We start from the raw sequence: 19,920 nt of genomic DNA on the forward strand, positions 1-19,920 counted from the left end.
CATGGTAAAATATCGGTTAAGATTACCGATATTTTACAGTCGCAATTAAGTAGTAGAATATCGGTAATTTTACCAATATTCTACTCGTAGCAATATTCGGCACCCAAATTTCCAGGTGCCTTTATTACATGTACACCTTATACGTTATTTTAGTGATAAGGGCCCATATGCAATTAATTTTTTCACCTGAGTTATCTCCTAGGAGATAATTTTCATCTTCTCTGTAAACTACATTTTCAGCATTTTACAACTGAAAAAGTGCCCCAAAGATGGTGAAAAAGTACCATCACATTTATTTTGAGTAATTTATTGCTTGCTGGTGACTTTAAGGGCATTTTATGACAAGTTGTAAAAATATCACCTAGGAAAAAACTCAGGACGAGAAGTGAATTGCATGGCCCAAGGCCCAAGGTGTGAAAACGTGCTCTGAGAAAACTCAAATTAAACAGGGGCCCGTGTAGGGGCTGGTTCACACAGAGGTCTGCCCCGCGTTTACCACCGGCGTCCAGGACTCGCCATTAAATGCTCCTGTTCAAGTGAATAGGAGCGTTTGTACCGTGCTTTTACCGGCGTTTGTGCAAACGCAGCTTTCCGCTCCTGATTTTCCCCGTCATTTCAAAGCAACCCTGCACTCTACATGTAGAATCTAGGATCTATTAACTGCCACGCCTAGTGTCCCTCTATGAGGATGAAAAACGCTGACTGCGACGGGAAGCCACTGAAAGCCACCAAAAGCCCGAACGCCACGCCGCTGAGACGCAGCTGAACGAGACGCCGGACTGACATCCGTGTAAACAAGCCCTAGGTTTACACAGGCAGCAGAAGTGCGACGTGATCATGTGATCATGCCTAGCCAATATGACACTTGAAAATCAGTCACCTGATCACATCAGTCCCCTGCTTCTCCATGAATTGTCATTGATTTTTTGTTTCCTGGGCCCCTGCTCAATTAACCTTTTCTCTGGATTTCTCTTGGGTCAAACCTTGTCAAAAATGTCTTTTAAGCCAACTGCAAGAAAGAGAATAGTCAAAATAATTTTAATAGTACTTTTTACCCTACTTATTGGTACTTTCTCAATGGCAAAAGTTGCTAAACAGTTATTTTAAAGAGAAAATGAAAAATAATCTCATTAGAGAAAAAGTGGATTGAACAAAGGGACCCTTTAGCATTTTAATGCTTTGAGTTGCTTCAGATTTCACTTATGCCTCCTTCTTCCATGTGGCTGTGACCCAGGAAGAGTGTTGGTGTTCTCTCGTTTCTGATGTCCAGAAATCACTGCGCGAGTGTTCAGTTGAGGTTTCAGGAGGATGATGTAGACTTTGGGTGAGAAGATGCAGAATAAGAGCCCAGCACTGGAAGATAGAATGGCGAAGATCTCTGTTGCCACGGCCAGCTTTCCATGGGTACTGAGGTAGGCTGGAACAAATGATATCCAGACACTGAGGAACACCAACATGCTGAAGGTGATATGGGTAGCCTCATTGAAGGCTCCAGGTAGTTTCCTGGCCAAGAAGGCCACCACAAAGCAGACAGTAGAGAGCAGTCCAAGGTAACCCAGCATGAACCAAAAACCAAGACCATCATTGCACTGGACAATTATCTTTCCCAACAAACTTCTGGTATCATTCTCTGGATTTGGAGGGTCCACTAAAATCCATGAAATGCACAGGGCTAACTGGACAGCTGTGCATTGTATAGCAAACAGGACTGGCCACCGTGGTCCCCTTGGCACTCTGAGACACCCTCCTGGGTGATTGGCACGGAAAGCCAAAACAACAATGACTGTCTTGGCCAGAAGGCAGGATATGCAAAGAGCAAAGGTCACACCAAATGCAGCTTGCCGAATAAAACAGGTCTGGCTTCCTGGAGGAACAAGGAGAAGAATTGGGCAAAGAAAGGAGACTAAAAGGGCAACTAGAAGAATAAAGCTAAGGGTACAATTATTGGCACGAACCAGAGGGGTTTCTCGGTTCTTGATGAGGAGCAATAAGACAAAAGTTGGCAAGATAGAACTCAAGATGGAGACAGTTCCAAGTGAGGTGCCAAGAGGCTCAGAAAGAGTCAGCAGGTCCATCTTCCGAGGGGTACACTTGTTGCGGCCCTCATTTGGCCACTGGTCTTCAGGGCATTGAACACAGTCAATGGCATCTACCAAGGAAAGGTAAAAAGAAATTTAGGAATGCAGTCATATTATTTTCATTCACCAGGAAATTGACGTTTTTACAACTTCTATCACTGCAGGTTTCCATTATTGCAAAATTAAATCTTGAAAAATACTTTTTTTGCATTGTAATAGCTAAGCATATTGTCCTGACTCTTGTAATTGTCAGGCAACCCTGAACAGGACTGGGGGAGGGACTCTGTGAGACAACAATTGCTTGTAGTATAGGAAGTGTATTCAAGGGAGGAGCCAGGGGGGTAGGCACCACTAGGGGGGTATTAGGGTTAGGCACCACCAGGGGGTGGTTAGGGTTAGGCACCACCTGGGGGGTGGTTAGGGTAAAGGCACCACCAGGGGGGTGGTTAGGGTTAGGCACCACCGGGGGGGGGGGGGAAGGGGTGTCTAGGGGTTAAGGATAGGTACAGAGAGGGTTCTGTGTGAGAGTAGGGTTAGGTATACCTTTTATATCACTGCTTTTTACAACGATAAATAATGATACAACATTACCGCTAATTTTCAATAAAATAAACAGAGCTAAATAACGATAGGGCTTTAACGTTAAATAGCGATAAGCGACAAACGGATTAGTGGCCACACCGTGCGCCATTATTCGCAGGCGCCATTTTCAGATGGATCCCCCTCACATATCCCTGTTGATTCAGAGGACGGCGAAAAAACCCTTACAAGGCATGGTCCAATTAGCCCCAAAAGGAAAAAAATCCTTCCCGACTCCAGATGGCAATCAGATAAAATCCCTGGATCAACATCACTGGGCATTACCTATATGTAGCCATGGATGTCCTTCAACGCAAGGAAAGCATCTAAGCCCCCTTTAAATGCAGGTATAGAATTTGCCATAACTACCTTCCTTCCTTCCTGTGGCAATACATTCCACATCTTAATCACTCTTACTGTAAAGAACCCTTTCCTAATTAAATGGCAATGGCTTTCATTGGCAATATACTGCAGCAGATTTTCCGGTTATTATATACAAACTGCACAGCAGAGAATTCTCTCACCCTCAGTATGTGTCCTACTGTAGATGACATTTTTGTTGTTTTTGTTCAATGTCTTTAGTCCAACTTTACTTACTAGTATTATTGGAGATCTCTCCCGTAGCACAAGGAATGCAGTCGAAGCAGCAGTTGGGTTTATCTCTACGGAGAGCTTTGCGAAATCCGGGGTGGCAGTTCTCTGAACACACAGAGGCAGGAGGCTAAAATCAAACGCACACAGACTTGAATTACTAAAAGTGGAGACCTGTGGCAGTGGTGTAACTAGAATTCATGGGGCGTCCCAGCAAAACTTTGATGGGGCCCTCAAATGTTCACACCCCTTCCCTTGCCTCACCGTGGTGCCCTTCCCAACATTGGAGGCGGGACCTACCTCACAAGGTAAATGGCCATCATGATTTTTACACCCACAAAACACCTGATCAGAAGTCTAGTCCCCTCTATGGGAGGAAGGGGAGGTCAGTAGTTGGGGTCCCTCACAGCAGAGGCGTAGCTATGGGTGGGCAAGGGGGGACACATGTCCCCGGGCACTGCACTGTAAGAGGGTGCAGAGCATGGCCACCGCTCCCAAGTGAGTGGGAGGAGTACAGAAGTACAGAGGAGTACAGAAGTGTTAACTGCAGCAGAAAAAAGGGGGAACATCTGGCTAACTATAGGGGTACATCTGGTTATTTAAATCTGGGAAAGGGAGGCACATCTGGCTATCTAAAAGTGGGGAAGGGAGGTACATCTGGCTATGTAAAGGGGGGCACATCTGGATATTTAAACAGCATGTGTACATTTGGCTCCACCCATGACCACACCCACATTCGGATGCATGGCCCAATTTGTCCAGAGGGGGCACAAAAACTGTCTTTGTCCCAAGCCTAGCTACGCCTCTGCCCCACAGCTCTGCCCCCCCCCCCCCGGGAATCGCAGCGGCTGCTCCACTGTAGTTAAGCTTCTGAACTGTGGAGTTTTACATGTGGCCAGCCAAAACCTGATGTTATATTTTTTTTTTATCGTCTAGCATGTGACAAAAGCTTGCAACCTGCACCTGGGTCGTATGAGGACATTGTGGCTAATTCCTTTGTTATTGGCTCATTGCCACACAATATACAGGCAGTAAAATGAACAGAGGCGCCAAAAGAATAAGAACAATATTTAAAATATTTAAAAGTGCTCAGGAGGCATTGGTGGACTTACCCCCTTTAAGGGTAGGAGTACCCAACAGCAGTATGTCAGAGTCACACCTGGCGCCTTTGTGCACCCCTGGATTGTACCAATAAATAGTGAATACACAGCTTGTTCTGTCTGCTTAAATGGGGTAAGTCCACCACTGCCTCCTGAGCACTTTTAAATATTTTAAATATTGTTCTTATTCTTTTGGAGCCTCTGTTCATTTTACAATACGTTTTACATCCACCCTTAGTGGAGGGGGATACCCCTTTCTCTTCACGTCTACAGAGAGCGACTTCTTATTCCTGAGTGGGGACAGGATAATCTCCTCACCTGCCTATACAGTGGGTGCCTGGAGGTAACCCTGGTTTGTGAGTATAAATTTACTCCTTTTCACCATATCAAGTGCCTTAACTTACTACACTATATTGGGCTCTCGGTTCTCTCATCACATATAAATATACAGGCAGGCACAACGTTTCGGGCGATTGCCCTTCCTCAGATTCCTTTGGAAGCGCAGTTGCCCGAGATGTTGTGCCTGCCTGTATACTGTATGGAAATGAGCCAATAAAAAGGGAATTAACGGTAAAGACCGAGCCTCAGTCGTTCTGTTTGTTTCATGTTACAAAGTGTTGCCAGCTAATTGCAGATGATTTTTAAAGCAAATGTGAACTAAAAGTTAAGTGACAAGACAATACTCTGTACAGTGTTGCAAAAGATGTCGGCGCTAAATAAATCCTAAATAATAATATTATTAATAATAATGTTCTGACTGACGTCTGACTGCATTAGATGTATGCTTGTTGCTTGATTCAGACACTACTGCAGCCAGATAGATCAGCAGGGCTGTCAGGCAACTGGTATTGTCTAAGAGGAAATAAATATGGCAGCCTCCACATCTGGGGTGTAACTAGAGCTGCCAAACTCTGCTACTGGGGTTCCCCTGCAGAAATGCTAAGCTGCCCCCGCAATATCACAGTAGTACAAAACTCTGCTGGCCTGGCCCCCCCCTGCAAGGCCTGTAATGCCCACCTGTTTCCACCGGAATGACAGGTCCTCCTCTCTTCACTGTAGCTGCACCGTACAGTCTATCCTTGCTGCTCCCGTCTCTGCATGTCATGTGACAGGCATCAGGAGCCGCAAGGCTATAACGACCCTGCTCCATATCCCTCTCACTTCAGTCCTTTAAAGTGGACCTGAACTCTTGCACAAGGAAAATATAGAGAAATGCACCCTTTATGTATTTAGAGAGTTCAGCCTGTCTAATCCCCCCTCATCTGTGACTGATCACAAGTGTAATTTGATCTCTCAGCTGTGTCAGCTCAGGAATCTCCTTTGCCAGGGCAGAGCTGCTAATTGTTAAAGACATGATGTTAACCCTATGACTGTTACCATGAAAGCAGGAAGTAGACACACTGCAGATTTATTGCAGGTATTTATTGCAGGATTTGTATCAGCTGCAACAAAGAAATGTTTTTCTATAAAGGTTATTATGCTGTTGCTTATCTTTTAGAGCAGAGAAGAAGTTCTGAGTTCAGGTTCGCTTTACCTGACTGAAGCCTTCTTTCCACTGGATGGCGCTCTGGTTGATCAATAAATCTTGACCCAAAAGGGCACCGCTTTCATAGCTCCCGACCTGCACCCAGCTGGTGCCCTCCGCTAGTCCTTCTTGCCAGTTGATGATGTCATAAATCGCCGGAGCATTTCCAAGAGAGTCAAAATACAAGTCATCCCCAATGTTTCCTTTCAGACGCACCCTCCTCAGGTAGCGCAACAGCTGCGGGAAGGCGGAACAGATGACGAGAGTCAAGAAAGAGGCTCATGTTAAAGAGGAATCCTACTTTCATTCTAAAATCACCAGAAACATATATAGAAGCTGTGCAATATTTATTAATAAATGGCCTCTCAATTTCAATTTGCAGCCAGCTTACAATTTCCGAAGCTGGCAGTGAGCACAAACTTCAACCATGGCAACACACTTGGGTTTGGAGTACAGACTGTTCAAGAACTCCCACCTTACTTCAGGAGTAATTACAGGCACAGGATAGATGCTTTTGTGACTTGTTTTATACACTTGCATAAATCTGTTGGGCGGACGCAAACTTTGACACTCCTCGTCTGCCAATAATGCTATGAATTCTGTAGAATGGCTGAAATAAAATTTGCCAGTATATCTTTGTATATAGTTTAAAGAGGATCTGTAGTGAAAATAGCATCATGAATTAAATTGCTTATTGTTTACAGTATTCATTTATAGATTATTTAGCCAGTGTTTTCCCGTTGCAAAGTCTTTCCTCTCCCTGATTTACATTCTGAAATGTATCACAGGTGGTGACATCTTTAGACCTGGCAGGTGATCTGTACGGAATGTTTGTTACTGAGAGTTCTATGCACAGAAGGGGATACTGCTTGCTTGGCAGTTGGAAAAAAAAACCTGTTATTTCCAACAATGCAATGAGGTTCACAGAAGGCAAACTGTCAGGACCATGGTCATGACATCACACTATGGGAGGGGTTTCAGCACAATATTAGCCATCCAGATGCCCCTGAAGATCTATTCAAGAAAAGGAAAAGATTCCTCTTGGCAAAGGAGGTATCAGCGACCGATTGGAATCCTTGTTTAATGTTCCTATTTAAAGCTGAACTGAATGCATGGCCTTTTCCTCAAGTACAATTCCAGTGCTCCCCCCCCACCCCCCGGCAACCAATGGGTACAGCATTCGTTAGGTCTGTGACACCCACACTTCATGATGTCCTACACTGGTGCCACAATCACAGCAGTGGCTGCTGTACATAAGATATGGTGGGTGCTGAAGTCCTCTCATGAATGACTCCACCCAACAGCCTATTCTGGATGTAATGCAAATTAGCCTATGCTTTCTCAGGCCCTCCCACTTCAATTCTTTTTAAGTCCCCCCCCCTTTTTTTTTCAACCAAGCTCAGTGTTAATGTTCTCTACCTACTGAAAAGCTTACTGTCCATCCCACAACAAACATCACCTAGACAACATATCCAAAATATAAAGCTTTATGTTATTTGGGTGCTGAGATAAGCTTACTGCTGTAGTTTTTTTTTTTTTTTTAAGAAAAACACTTCCTACAATCTCGCTGGCACTACACAGTTCCTACAGTTAGATGAAGGCACCTAGGCCAGGTGAAAAGAAAAAAACAAAAAAACATGGGACATATAGGGACCTATTTTAGAAACAGAAGGGGTACATATGCTGTATTTTTGGGAACTAACAATTTTTTGGCATTTTTTTATGTTTGGATGTTACAACTCCCTTTTAACTAAAGACAGTAGACTTTTCCTACCTGCCATGGCTGAAATTGTTGAATGTCTACACAAGAACTTTTATCTGAAGAGTTCTTCATTGGATATAAACAAGTGGCCATATCTTGGAGAGCCTTGGCAACCATCTTCACTGCTTTGTAGGAGTTGTATGTTACTCGCATGTCGTTGATGTCTGAGAATATTTGTAGAGATGCAGGATCTTCTGTCCCTGTGCATAGTGGCTTCGTAGATGAAGGAGCTGCTGGGATTCTGACAGTTGCAGGTGTGGTAGAAGATTCATAAGTGGCATTTTTTGGTGGAAACGAAGATACATAATTGTCTCTTGTGAGCCATTGACAGCTAAACGCTTCCTCCCAGAACTCCACAAACAGTGGGTGGTTATTGTGCTTGCTGGGATTTAAGTCAAAGACAAATTCTTTGAAACCCAAAGCAGCCCCGTTACGAAGAACAAGTCCTAGAGTTCCTCTCAAAAAACGAGAGAGCCAAGGGGCTACCAGTCTTGGAGTTGCAGTCCAAGCACCAGTTGCTATCCAGATTCTGTTTCCACTATCACCACTATGTGCCAGTTCTACCAAAACAGGATTTAGGTAAGCTTCCAAGGAGAACACAACTACAACAGTGGCTGTTGATTGCCTGACGATATCTGCCACCCGAGTTACATCTTGTGTTGAAGTAGGAACAGCCTCCCAAAAGGCTAGGCAGGCTCCAGAAGACATAAACTCTTCCATAAATGTCTGGGCCAAGGCAGAGGAGCCAGTTTCCTGGGAGAGGACACCTACCCATGACCAGCCGAAGGCCTGGAGGAGTCGAACAAGACCTTTAGCATGTGACGATAATGTTGGGGCAACACTGAGGGTTGATGGGAACAGGAAGTGATTACTGAGTTTGGCCGGAGGAGTAAAATAGCTGATCTGTAAGAGTGAACAATCCAATATTAGTATTCAAGCACTATTTATGCAAATGCGAAGCTCCGCCACAAGTGGCTGGCTCCTAAATACTGTGCATTGTCCTCTCAAGCATTATGTATGTTAGTTAAGAATTTGGGCTCTTTTTCACCCCTTCACCATATTTAGGGCCATGGCATGTTTTTTGCAATGCCATGGCATGGTTTTTGCTCCACCCCCTGGCATCAACTCCCATAACATGACAAACAATGACCAAACCAAAACATTGCACCAATTAAGTATGCCAGTGCTATTATTTTTGGTTATGCAATGTTTGGCTGAGCCATGTTTTGTGTCTACCATGCTCCATATTGTTTATTGACACCGTCTTCCTGTCTGTGTAAACATCCATGCCTTGCTCTTCTGTAGTCACAATGATGAGAGGCCTGCTGCACCTTCAGCATTGCATGACTCGTTGCCCTGCCCCCCACCAACATCTTAACACCAGCACATAGCCCTTTTCACTGTAAACTCCTCCCTTCTTCCTCCCTTACATCATTCTTGCACCTCTCTTCTCCACTTAATGCATTTAATGCATCTGGCACCATGCCCACTGCACACTTATCTTCTAGTTTCTGGTAATAGACCTACTCTCATAATGCGTTAATTCAGACCAGTCAGAGAACATACGGAACTTCAAACTCAGTCGCACTTATGATTTTAGATCTCATCTCACGCCTAGTGATGGGCACAAAAATAGCATAATCTTCATTTCACATCGTAATTCGAAATTATGATGTGAAATCGCAATGCGAAATTTCAGGAAAATTCTTAACTAATTTAGTTTCTAAACGCTAGGAACCGTACCCGTAAATTACAGTCAGGAACCGTAATTTAGCAATTTCACATAATTTTCATATAGGTAGAAAAAAAAACGTTTTGTAAAAAATAATACCTTTTAATGGCTAACTAATAGAGTTAACCTCCCTAGCGTTCTGGACGAGCTGTGCTCGTCCAGAGACGCTAGAGGGCACCACTCAGGCCCCGCTGGGCCGATTTTGATAATTTTTTTTTAAACACGCAGCTAGCACTTTGCTAGCTGCGTGTTTGCCCCGATCGCCGCCACTCGCTGCCGATCCGCCGCTACCCGACGCGAAAGAGCCCCCCCCGCACACCTCGTGCACAGCCTGGCCAATCGCCGCCAGGCTGCGCTTTGGGGTGGATCGGGAGTCCCAGTGATGTCACGACGTCAATGACGTCACTCCATTCGTCGCCATGGTGATGGGGGAAGCCCTAAAGGAAATCCCGTTCAGAACGGGATTTCCTTATGGGCGTGATCGCCGGCGGCGATCAGAAGGGTGGGAGGGAGAGAGGAGGAAGGGGAGAATCATGTAGCTAGCGCTAGGCTAGCTACATGAAAGGAAAAAAAATCTGGCGAAGAAAACCCAGCAGGTTAAATGATGCAAGCTTTCTGGGATCTAGTCCCCTTCTTCAGGCATATTTCCAGATGTAAGCTGAAGTAAAACACTGATACAGGTAAATAGTAAACATGAAGATGACAGTTGTGCTGGTTACATAATTTTCATGTAATTTCGTGCCGACTTTAGTGTTTATTAATAGCAAAACCCCCATACTTGTTATCATCACCACAATTGGTGATGATAACAAGAGAAAAGAGAAAATTGATTTTAAAAATGCAAAGGAAATTTTTTTTTTTAAACTGTCATCTTTCTGTGTTTATAAACCATTTTTTCTTTGTTTTTCTTTGTTCGTTTTGATTTTTCTCAAAAACTACAAGGTCTTGAAAAATGCTTGTCTTGTTCCCACCCTTCTCCTTGACACATGTAGCAATTTTGGTGATTTGATAGCATATATGGGGCTTTGCTACTAAGCGCTAAAGTCGGCAAAAAATTATGCAAAAATTAAATGAAAGTATGAATGATTACACAAAATCAGCTGATTGTCCAAATCGTAATTGCGTAATTGCACGGTGCATGGAGGAGACGTCCTCAGAGTTTTACTATATGCTTGATAACTTTGATGTTTGTGAGTAGCGCTATTTTTTATCCATTTTCTTAATTACAGGTTTTACACCATGGAAGCTTATTCAGCTTCAGTGGGCTGTTTGTGACTGATGGTGAGTGACTGAGTGAACACACCAGGGAGAGGATCCTTATGAGCAACACTGAGCCGTGCATTACTGTATGTGGTTGAAGCTATCTGTGATTGGGGCAGCCAAGAGAGAAGGTGATCACGGTCTGTGAAGGTGGTGGGTGCAGGGGTTGGTAGTACGGTGACCCCCAGTAAAACACATGGTCATTTTCCTGGCAGTGGTGTCCCCAATTAAGCACAAAACTAAAACAGCCTACCCAATGGTGTTTTTATTATAATTTTTTATATAAACGTACTTGAGGAGAATCTGAAGCTGGGAGAAGCTGGAGATCTTGCATTGTGTTATTTAATAAGCTGAGTGAGCTGTCTGTGGGTCTGGGCAGCCATTTCAGAAGGTGAGAGCGGTCCCTAGTGGTGGTGGAGCACGAGAAGGTGGTCATACCGTAATATACCACACGGGACATATCAGGTGGAAGGTCTCTACAGCTTTACAGTCTATGGGCTCGATTCACAAAGCGGTGCTAACCCAGTTAGAGACTTTAGGCATGATAACCATTGCACCACGCTGGTGAAAAGCCAGTTTAGGCGTGATAAGTTTAGGTGTGATAAGTTTAGGTGTGATAAGTTTAGGCATGCTAAGTTTAGATAAGTGTAGATAGCGCGCAAAGTCCTGCACGCAAAGCAGCGCCATTAAACTTTATGCGAAGTGCACCAGACTTTGCTAGCGCAAAACTTTTGATCAGCTGTGCACTGCGGTGCTAACGCAGTTGGTGCTTAAAATTATCATGCCTAAACTTATCACACCTAAACTTATCATGCCTAAACTTATCACACCTAAACTTATCACACCTAAACTTATCATGCCTAAACTTATCACACCTAAACTTATCATGCCTAGACTGAGTTTAGGCATGATAAAGGGCTTTTCACCAGCGTGCTAACTGTTAGCACCGCTTTGTGAATCAGGCCCCATGTGCGATGAACTTTTTTTGTTCTCTTGAGGTGCATTGGATTTGAAGATTGGAGTGGAACAGCTCACACAAGTGTATAGTTTGGGGGACAGTATCTAGTGGAGAGTGAGGCAGCGCATGGTGATCTGTTTCTATTGTTTAATATTGAATGTTTATGTGACATTTAGTTCAATGCAGCATACCCACGGTTGGGGGAGGAAAGTTTGAGGGTAGGGTGTGGAGCAGGGGCGTAACTAGAAATCACTGGGCCCCCCCTGCAAAACTTTAGATGGGGCCCCCTTCCCCTGCACAATTAATAGATACTGTCTACAGGTCTTTGTCTACAAAACTTTGTACGGTTCGTTATCAGTGGCTGAGCAGATGCAGTCATTAGAACAAGGACTGCACGAGAGCAGAACGTTTTTTCTCTCCTTGCCGTGAGTTGTCAGCCTCTCAGGACAGGGCCCCCTGTGGCTTCTGGGCCCCCCTGCAGCTGCATCCCTTGCAGGGTCTATTGTTACGCCCCTGGTGTGGAGCGCACCAAGATAACCTTTATTGGTTCCATTTATTGTAGAATTTCTTGCCAATAATAAATGCCACGGCGGCGGTGCTAAGACAGGTAGAAATCATTAAAGTTTCTCTGGAACCCTATGCCTCACCTGCGGGTAACTGTATAGTCCCAAAATACCGGCCAGACTTATTGCTGAGTCTTCCCCTGCATCCCCCAGCACTGCAGACAGCCTGGGTGGTGAGCCCCAACAGCGGTAACTCATGAAACCTCCAGGTTCTCCTGAAAGGAGCCTTGAAACTCCTCCTAGGGCCTCCTTCGCATCACTGCAAGAGTCCATGACGGCGGCTCCCATCGTCAGGTTGGTTACGGCTCCAAAGGTGCGATTCACTTCCTGTATGGCAAAGAGGAAAGCCAGGAACCAGCGGAAACAGCGAAAACTAAACCTGGTTTGGGAGAACATAAGTGATTCAGCAAGCATGGAACGTATAGGAAATTAGGAATCACATTTTTGGATTATGTGTGGATTTGGCATGTTATGATTTGATGCTGGTTCAGGATAGGCAGTCCATTAGCAAAGCTTTTAATAATCTTTAATCTAGGTTTGCATCAAGTTTCTGCATTTTCCCTGCTGGTAAGCTTGACTCCCCCCCCCCCTCCCATCCCATTTTTAATTTAACATTTTTATTGTATTTTATACAAAACTTGAACGTACAAAGCATCAAAACTGTAGAGTAAACAACAGGAGAGCCCGGGTATGTAGTTGGCTGGTGTTTGCTCCGTCCACTTTTTCTAACCCTAACACACAATTACTCAGTTACTCAATGACCAAGTTTGTGATCTGTGGCTCCACCCTCTTTTCTGAATTTGAACCCCAGTCACCCAATGACCAACTGTACCAGGTTTAAGGCTTGTGCCATTAACAGTGCAAGAATGGTAGCAATTAAATATTCCCCTTGAAAATCCGTAGGTGAATTTTGATTGGCTTTTGTAGGCTCCACCCACTTTTCTGAATATTAATCCCAAACACCCAGTGACCACCTGTGCAAAGTGTGAGAACTCTGCCATTAACAGTGTAAGAATGGCTGCAGTTTACATTTTCCCAGTGAAATTAGTATTTGTCTCCGCCCACTTTTTGGTTATGGGGATAAAAAGTATCCTATATGTTATTCCAGGTAATGTACTATGTGTGTGCCAAATATCATTCAAATCCGCTCAGCCATTGTTGCGTGATTGAGCAACAAACATCCAAACGTTCACATCCTACTAATATAATAAATGTGAAGGTTCAGATGTTTGGATGTTTGTTACTCGATCACGCAAAATGGCTGAACGGATTTGAATGAAATTTGGCACACATATAGTACATTACCTGGAATAAAGTATAGGATACTATTTATTCCCATTACCAAAAAGGGGGCGGAGACAAATACAAATTTCACTGGAAAATATAAACTGCAGCCATTCTTACACTGTTAATGGTAGGGTTCTCAAACTTTGCACAGTTGGTTGCTGGGTGACTGGGATTAATATTCATAAAGGTGGGTGGAGTCTATAAAAGCCAATCAAAATTAACCTATTTATTTTCAAGGGGAATATTTACATTGCTGCCATTCTTGCACTGTTAATGGCACAAGCCTCAAACCTGGTACAGTTGATCATTGGGTGACTAGGGTTCAATTTCAGAAAGGGGGTGGAGCCACAAACAGCCAATTAGATTTGTTTCAGTCCAATGCAAATTATTGATGCCAAACACTGCAAAGCTCACAAACTTGGTAATTGAGTAATTGATTAATTGTGTGTGAGGGTTAGAAAAGTGGGCACAGCCAACACCAGCCAAATACATAAGCGGGCAATGCGGGGTCATAAGTGGGCGGAGACAAATACAAATTTTACTGGGAAAATGTAAACTGCAGCCATTCTTAAACTATTATTTGTAGGGTTCTCAAACTTTGCACAGTTGATTACTGGGTGACTGGGATTAATATTCAGAAAAGTGGGTGGAGCCTACAAAAGCCAATCAAAAATTACCTATTGATTTTTCAGGGGAATATTTCATTGCTGCCATTCTTGCACTGTTAATGGCACAAGCCTTAAACCTGGTACAGTTGATCATTGGGTGACTGGGGTTTAAATTGATAATAGGGGGGTGGAGCAACAGAACAAACAGACAATCTTATTTGTTTCATTTTATTGCAGGTTATGGATGCCAAAACCGCAAAGCTCACAAACTTGGTAATTGAGTAATTGTGTGTTAAGGTTAGGAAAAGTGGGCACAGCCAACACCAGCTAAATACATAATCGGGCAATACCGGGTCATCAGTGGGCGGAGACAAATACACATTTCACTGAGAAAATGTAAACTGCAGCCATTCTTACACTGTTAATAGTAGGGTTCTCAAGCTTTGCACAGTTGGTCACTGGGTGACTGGGATTTATATTCAGAAAGGTGGGTGGAGCGTACAAAAGCCAATCAAAATCCACCTATTTATTTTTAAGGGGAATATTAGATTGCTGCCATTCTTGCACTGTTAATGGCACAAACCTCTTGCACTGTTAATCACCTGTACCTGGTACACTTGGCCATTGGGTGATTTGGGATCAAATACAGAAAAGGGGTGGAGCCACAGCCAATCATATTTATTTTATTTCAATGCAAATTTTTGATGCCAAAGACTGCAAAGCTCACAAACTTGGTCATTAAGTAATTAAGTAATTATGTGTTAGGGTTAGGAAAAGGGGGCGGGGCCAACACCATCCAAATACATGCCCGGGCAACGCGTCCAGCTAGTTTATAATATTAGTAAGATACGATTGAGACTTATCTGGATATGTGTGTCTCACAACTTCTGGCAATTTGCAATGGTGTCTATATTTGTTTGAAGTATTGATACTCATTGGCTAAGGGGGCATATAATACAGTATTTTCTGATAATGTAATACTTATATGGACACAACATAGTATTAATATTTATTTCATGAGAATGATCAGTAATGACTGAGAGAGATGACCAGTTTATCTGTAATAGCTCAGTATTACATGTTGGACTAATTCTGTCTAAATCCCCCCCCCCCCCCGCTTTAAGTACACTAATAATATTATTCTGATTTAGAGGGAGTCCTCGGACAAGCAGATGGATAAAGATGGAGAGGGGTGGAGGTGGGCCACGGGCTAGCAAGACGTGTTCATTGTATAAGCCCTGTGTGATTTATTATTACGATTGCTAAACACGGTGTCCCTGAGGTGTGTATGTACATGTTGGTTATTGTGCTATATCCAGCACATACAGTTGTACATTAACTTTCCATACTGCTGTACAAACACAAAATACATCATAAACTAATAGAATAGGCATACACCAAGCTTTTAATAACCTCCTTATAAAAGTCCACCTAAACGTGACCTTGTGGCTTTTGTTCACAATGCTTTCAGCTTGCGTGTCCGTCCGCGGTGGGCTTTTTCTCCCGTGTTTTTTTTATCGTTTTTCTGCAAGTTCGCTCATTTTTGTGAGCGTTTTTGAAAGTGCTTTTGCAGAGCGCTTCCATCTTTTGATCCGGAGCCAAAAAATGGGCATGGGGGGCTGGCATTCGCGGGGCACATAGCGAAAAATGGGTGTGGCCATGACATTGTATGGGCGGAGCGTAACCGTAACCTGAAAGCAGGAAATATAGCCAACTATGACCATTAAATAATAAACGTAGGAACAGTTACCCCGGACACCAGAAAATAAATGCAATGTGGGCAACATTTTACCAGAAGAAAAAACGTAATGTGGGCAACATTTCAGCAGCAAATAAACGCAATTTGGGCAACATTTCAGCAAAAAACAAACGCAATTTGGGCAACATTTCAGCAAAAAATACACACAATTTGGGCCACATTTCAGCAAAAAACAAACGCAATTTGGGCCACATTTCAGCAGAAAATACACACAATTTGGGCCACATTTCAGCAAAAAACAAACGCAATTTAGACCACATTTCAGCAGAAAATACACGCAATTTGGGCCACATTTCAGCAAAAAACAAATGCAATTTGGGCCACATTTCAGCAAAAAACAAACGCAATTTGGGCAACATTTCAGCAAAAAATACACACAATTTGGGCCACATTTCAGCAAAAAACAAACGCAATTTAGGCCACATTTCAGCAGAAAATACACACAATTTGGGCCACATTTCAGCAAAAAACAAACGCAATTTAGACCACATTTCAGCAGAAAATACACGCAATTTGGGCCACATTTCAGCAAAAAAAAAATGCAATTTGGGCCACATTTCAGCAAAAAACAAACGCAATTTGGGCAACAATTCAGCAAAAAAACAAACGCAATTTGGGTAACATTTCAGCAAAAATACACACAATTTGGGCCACATTTCAGCAAAAAACAAACTCAATTTAGACCACATTTCAGCAGAAAATACACGCAATTTGGGCCACATTTCAGCAAAAAACAAATGCAATTCGGGCTACATTTCAACAGAAAATAAACGCAATTTGGGCCACATTTCAGCAAAAAACAAACGCAATTTGGGCCACATTTCAGCAAAAAACAAACACAATTTGGGCCACATTTCAGTAAAAAAAAAGAATTTACTCACCTGACAGAATTCTCCTCTCTGGCACGCAGCTCCTCAGACGATCCTCCTGCAATCTCCCGTGCTGAGAGGAATAGCAGGGCTACGGGAAGATGGCGCCCGAAGCCCTGTACTGGAGACACAAATAGTCTCCAGTACAGGGCTTCGGACCATCTTTCCGTCTGCCTACCGGAATATTATGCAGGCTGGAGCGGGGCTGCGGGCTATGAACTGGCCAGTTCATGCAATAGTACGGTGGCCAGAGTCCTGAGGCCGGGACGTCCCGGGGCTAAAAGCGGGGCGTTTCTCGGGACCTCATGCAGCCTGGGACAGGGGACCCCGAATCCGGGACCTGTCCCAGGTAAAGCGGGAAGTATGGTCAATGTAACTTCTGGTACACTGCTCCTTACGGAGCACATCTCAATAGTCACCACTTGTAGAAACATAAAAGAGCACCGGACACCGGGAGTCCGATCTAATAAAGCCTGGCAAAGGGTTAAGTAGATTCAGGTGAATAGCATACTCACAAGTGTGGGTTGTCTCTGAATGCAACCACTCGTAGAGCTTGTGGGGAAGTATCGCCTCCACTCAGCCTTTTACTTGGATGTAACGTTTGCGACTCCAAAAAGGTTCCACCCTACTGGTGTTTCTCATACCAAACAACCAAGTGATCTCACTAGTTGCACACTGGATTGCAGGCAGCGCCATTGTGTCGGTCTGCTACAGTGTACTGTTGCTTCATCTGCCTTGATGCCATTGTCTATTGAACATTTGCATACTTACAAAGAGTAGTGTTGGGCGAACATCTAGATGTTCGGGTTCGGGCCGAACAGGCCGAACATGGCCGCGATGTTCGGGTGTTCGACCCGAACTCCGAACATAATGGAAGTCAATGGGGACCCGAACTTTTGTGGTTTGTAAAGCCTCCTTACATGCTACATACCCCAAATTTACAGGGTATGTGCACCTTGGGAGTGGGTACAAGAGGGAAAAAAAATTAGCAAAAAGAGCTTATAGTTTTTGAGAAAATCGATTTTAAAGTTTCAAAGGGAAAACTGTCTTTTAAATGCGGGAAATGTCTGTTTTCTTTGCACAGGTAACATGTTTTTTGTCGGCATGCAGTCATAAATGTAATACATATAAGAGGTTCCAGGAAAAGGGACCGGTAACGCTAACCCAGCAGCAGCACACGTGATGGAACAGGAGGAGGGTGGCGCAGGAGGAGAAGAAGGCCACGCTTTGTGAGACACAACAACCCCGGCCTTGCATGAGGGCAAGAAGCGTGCGGATAGCATGCTTTGTACCGCCATGCAGTCATAAATGTAATAAAGATAAGTGGTTCAATAAACAGGGACCACGCGGCAACGCTAACCCAGCAGCAGCAGACGTGATGGAACAGGAGCAGGCGCAGGAGGAGAAGGCCACGCTTTGTGAGACACAACAACCCAGGCCTTGCATGAGGGCAAGAAGCGTGCGGATAGCATGCTTTGTACCGCCATGCAGTCATAAATGTAATAAAGATAAGTGGTTCAATAAACAGGGACCACGCGGCAACGCTAACCCAGCAGCAGCAGACGTGATGGAACAGGAGCAGGCGCAGGAGGAGAAGGCCACGCTTTGTGAGACACAACAACCCAGGCCTTGCATGTGGACAAAAAGCGTGCGGATATAGCAGCAATGCTTTTTGCCGCCATGCAGTCATAAATGTAATACAGATGAGAGGTTCAATAAACAGGGCCCGGAAACGCAACACCATCCCAGATGTTCATTGGTCATGTTACTTGGTTGGGGTCCTGGAGTGTTGCGTAGTCATTTCCAATCCAGGATTGATTCATTTTAATTTGAGTCAGACGGTCTGCATTTTCTGTAGAGAGGCGGATACGCCGATCTGTGACGATGCCTCCGGCAGCACTGAAACAGCGTTCCGACATAACGCTGGCTGCCGGGCAAGCCAGCACCTCTATTGCGTACATTGCCAGTTCGTGCCAGGTGTCTAGCTTCGATACCCAATAGTTGAAGGGTGCAGATGGATGGTTCGACACAGCTACGCCATCTGACATGTAGTCCTTGACCATCTTCTCCAGGCGATCGGTGTTGGAGGTGGATCTGCACGCTTGCTGTTCAGTGGGCTGCGGCTGCATGGGTGTCAGAAAATTTTCCCACTCCAAGGACACTGCCGATACCATTCCCTTTTGGGTACTAGCTGCGGCTTGCGTTGTTTGCTGCCCTCCTGGTCGTCCTGGGTTTGCGGAAGTCAGTCTGTCTGCGTACAACTGGCTAGAGGAGGGGGAGGATGTCAATCTCCTCTCTAAAGTCTCCACAAGGGCCTGCTGGTATTCTTCCATTTTGACCTGTCTGACTCTTTCTTCAAGCAGTTTTGGAACATTGTGTTTGTACCGTGGATCCAGAAGGGTATAAACCCAGTAATTGGTGTTGTCCAGAATGCGCACAATGCGTGGGTCACGTTCAATGCAGTCTAGCATGAATTGAGCCATGTGTGCCAGAGTCCTACCAGAATCCTCATCATCCTCTTGTGAGCGTTGTGATAGTTGTTGTGATGCATCATAGTCGTCACCTTCCTCCTGGTCTGCTTCTGCTGACCATTCGCGTTGAATTGTGGAAGTCCAACGTGCACCGCTCTGGCCCTCGTCAGTGGTGGCATGAAATTCCTGCTCCAACTCCAGCTGTTCCTCCTCCTCTTCTTCGTCATAGCTGCTGGGGCCAGCGTTCCCTGAGGCGGATGGCCTGATGTTGGTACCATCACGCTGATCGTTTTCTCCTTCAGATTCCCCCAGTTGCATCATGACAGCTGTTTCCTTGATTTTTAACATCGACCTCTTCAGTAAACACAGCAGTGGTATGGTAATGCTGACTGAAGAGTTGTCACTGCTCACAAGCAACGTGGATTGCTCAAAATTTTGGAGGACTTGGCAGAGGTCCAACATGTTGGCCCAATCGGATCCACAGAAGCTTGGCAGCTGGCCGGATGCGCCTCGGTACTGCGCCGTCATGTACTGGACCACTGCACTCTTCTGCTCGCAAAAGCGGGCTAGCATGTGCAGCGTAGAATTCCAGCGCGTAGGGACATCACACAGCAAGCGATGGTGGGGGAGATTGAAGCGCTCCTGCATCTTGGCGAGTGCCCCCGAAGCAGTACTGGAATTTCTACAATGTTTGGACACTCGACGCACCTTCAACAGCAGATCGGGCACGCCTGGGTATGTCCTCAGGAACCGCTGAACTACTAGGTTCATCACGTGC

At 44.6% G+C, this 19,920-nt stretch overlaps 1 protein-coding gene across 1 annotated transcript; it reads right to left on the minus strand.

The window, feature by feature from the left end:
• Positions 1-1,196: 1,196 nt before the first annotated feature.
• On the minus strand, positions 1,197-17,367 carry LOC137562018 (extracellular calcium-sensing receptor-like). Its single transcript, XM_068273360.1, has 7 exons — positions 17,316-17,367; positions 16,684-16,792; positions 12,233-12,527; positions 7,648-8,538; positions 5,883-6,110; positions 3,255-3,378; positions 1,197-2,149 (listed from the first exon to the last, which is right to left on the minus strand). The coding sequence occupies exons 1-7, from the start codon at positions 17,365-17,367 to the stop codon at positions 1,197-1,199; spliced, it is 2,652 nt and encodes an 883-aa protein (XP_068129461.1).
• Positions 17,368-19,920: the final 2,553 nt, after the last annotated feature.

This window comes from Hyperolius riggenbachi, chromosome 3 (assembly GCF_040937935.1).
Source record: "Hyperolius riggenbachi isolate aHypRig1 chromosome 3, aHypRig1.pri, whole genome shotgun sequence".
NCBI lineage: Eukaryota > Metazoa > Chordata > Amphibia > Anura > Hyperoliidae > Hyperolius > Hyperolius riggenbachi.